General features: G+C 41.9%; 1 protein-coding gene across 1 annotated transcript; it reads right to left on the bottom strand.

Moving 5' to 3' along the window:
- Positions 1-4: 4 nt before the first annotated feature.
- LOC126387297 (TRPM8 channel-associated factor homolog) lies at positions 5-3,022 on the bottom strand (the record flags this gene model as incomplete). Its single annotated transcript, XM_050039832.1, has 7 exons — positions 5-109; positions 624-718; positions 858-1,032; positions 1,185-1,486; positions 1,991-2,273; positions 2,537-2,753; positions 2,871-3,022. Coding segments are annotated over 7 exons (1,329 nt in total), but the record flags the coding sequence as incomplete, so codon positions are not given.
- Positions 3,023-3,030: the final 8 nt, after the last annotated feature.

Raw genomic sequence — 3,030 nt, forward strand, 5'->3', positions numbered from 1 at the left:
AGTTCCACACCTGCATCTTCTCTGCAGTAACAGCGAATCGCTCAACAACAGATGGTGCTCTCTTTAACTCTGCATGACCCAGGTGGTCTGATTGACAGCCTATCTGGATCTGATGAGGAAATTGAATAATGGTTACTGCTTTGAAAACCTTTAGGAAAAGTCTACTTGATTTTTCCATAGATGTCAATGGACATAAAACTGGACAGAATAGCATTGGAGGCATGTGGGACAGTATGTGAGATAAGAACACAGAGAAGAGAGGTTTTAGAGGTTAAAGGAAAAACCTTTCATTTTAAAACTGTCACATAAATCTTTGATATCTTGCGGCAGCTTTCCTTATAAAGGCTTGTTAACATTTAAACAACTCATAAAATGGCCATGCAATGTAAAAGAGTTCATCAGAATATTGATATTTTAATTTAATGATATGTCTGGTATTGATATATATCATTGATTAATGTCTTACTCAATATAAATAAGTAAAAGGTAGTGTTACTGTACAGATTATAAAGCCCTTTGAGATATAATTGTTATTTTGGGCTATATTGACAGAATGGACTTCACTTGGTAGTCTGAATTAGCAGAACACTGACAAATCAAATATTGTATTTTGTGCACTGCACCTTCCAGCTCTTGTTGACGATGTTTGCTGGTATGGTGATCTCAGTCTTCATACCAGGAGAAAGGTACAGACCTGTGCTGATCCACTCGTCCCCTCCTGACACACATGCAGAGCAGCAAACGTTACACTCAGAGGGGCATGTAAGAGAGAGAGATTTTATCTATCCTTTATGATAAATTACAGGTCTTCATGTTTATCACATAATCATCTTGCACAGTTGTTCACAACAACTGACCTGCCGTGTTGGCATTAATCCTGATCCTTTGGTTTTCCATGATAGGCATCGGAGGGCCCACCTCGATGAGGTACGGCAGGAGAGCATCACGATCTGGGGACACTTTATATGTATTTGTCCCCAAACTGAGGAGCAGGTGATCTCTGGGACTCTTCACAGGGTTCTTCTCACTCACCTTGAAATAAAGTGTATATGAATGATTATAAAACAGATCTGTTTGTTGTCTTATACAGTAGCCTGCAGTACTTATTATGACTTGTTTGATAGAGCAGATGCACCCTCTTTATATACATACTCAAAACACTCATAAAGTAATTCAGTGCCCACCTGTGGCATGCCAGACTTCTTCAACACATCAGTGAGGATGGACAGCACATGATTGTAGGAGTAGCTGTCATGAGCCTCCAACTTCAAGAAGTAGTCACACTCCATGGCCAGTTTTTTAAGGTCGTCCTCCTCATGCTTGGCAAGTTTGTTGCCCTGGATAACATGAGCAGCAAAATGGCGTAGACGTTGACGGAAGTGGCCAGTGTCCTTCATGGCCTGGCTTGGCACAGGAGCCTTGTAGGAACCTGATTCAATTGTGTTTGGTGTCAGGCTCAAGCCCATTTTGTTCAGGATCTTGTTCCCTGAAACACAGTTCAAGAAGTTGGAGTTCAACAATAGAGTTGCCGCAATAAAACATTCTGTAGCCAACTGGGCAATAGTTTGACAGAAGATAATAATTTCATCTAATACTTTTAATCACTATTTTCTCTCATGAAATACCACGGGATCAGCGTGGATACTAAGTACCCTCAGATCCATTTCGATCAACAAAACCTGTAAACCTGTTGAATGAGACCCTACCCAGCCAAATTTGACTGAGCATGTCGGTGCTTTCTTGTTTGTTCTGTCATTCCCAACTTGCCCTCTTGGTGTCATCATCATCATCATCATCAGTGGTCTGTGTTTTAAACACCACCTCTGCTCTTCTTCCTGTACTGTCTTGTACTGTGACAGTGCAAATGTTTTTCTGTCTTAGCACAGTGGAAGTCATTATATAGGTCTGAACTGGCAGGCTTGTGCTTGATAAGTGTCAAAGCAAACTTCCATTATCTTATTTTATCAACTCTTGTTCTGCATTATCATACCTGTGGTTTCTGTCATTGGGTTTCCTGGATTATTGTATGTCCAGTACCAAACGTGCCCACCAATCAGCAGGCCTCCTCCCTGTGCTACAAAGTCTTGGATTTCCTGTGCATTATGATCACCGTATGTTGTACACACAAATACACTCAGGTCTCTCCTGAACATTGTCTCCTCATGCTTCAACCCGGACTTGCTGGCAAGTCCGAGGTTTGGCACAACACCAATGACCCCCTTCCTGCCCTGGTCCAACCAATCAATGGCATTGGTCCAAAATGGAGCCAGTTTCTGTAATAAAAATAAGTATTTCAAAAGAGACAGTAGTTAATGATGTCAAATGGTTTGGCAGAACAGAATGTAAGATTATTTAACACACTGCAGATAACCAGCCACAAGTAGCCTTAAGTAAAGATCTTAGGAAAGACATGACATACTGTATTCACACCTAATACACAATACACACGGGGGAATTAATTTTGTGCCTAATTTAACTCAAGACAGACTTCTCTGTTCATTTAAAGACATTGTAAGACCATTCATTCAGACTGCACCTCTACTGTCAGAAGTGCTTCATGTCCGATCACAATGACTCGTCCCTTCCCATAGTAGCTTCCTGCCAGGAACACCCTTCCATCCTCAGTGGTACCAATGGGGAAGGCCAGTGGTCCGTGGACCAGAACCTCAGATAACACGGAATCCCGCCTGAAGTCAAACTCTGAAATCCCCTGGAGTAAGAACTCCAGGTCACCTTCAAAATGTTTTCCAAGACTGCATTAGGCAAAAGCAGAGGGATAGAGAGACACAGGGGGAGATGGGTGAAACAGGAGAACACACTACAAACTATTTAGATTCAGTCACAAACATCAAAGAGGAATATACACTTACCGTAGAGCCTTCCATGAGGAGGGGATCTGAGGGTGGACAGGTATGATCTCTGCTTTTCCATAATCTGTAGAGAAGTAGATCCCTGCCACACCAGACACTTTATTCCCTGGGAATTGTAGAACTGTATTCTCTTTAGGATGAGTTGAAGCCCAGTGCCATG

Source organism: Epinephelus moara, unplaced genomic scaffold (genome assembly GCF_006386435.1).
Source record: "Epinephelus moara isolate mb unplaced genomic scaffold, YSFRI_EMoa_1.0 scaffold3433, whole genome shotgun sequence".
NCBI lineage: Eukaryota > Metazoa > Chordata > Actinopteri > Perciformes > Serranidae > Epinephelus > Epinephelus moara.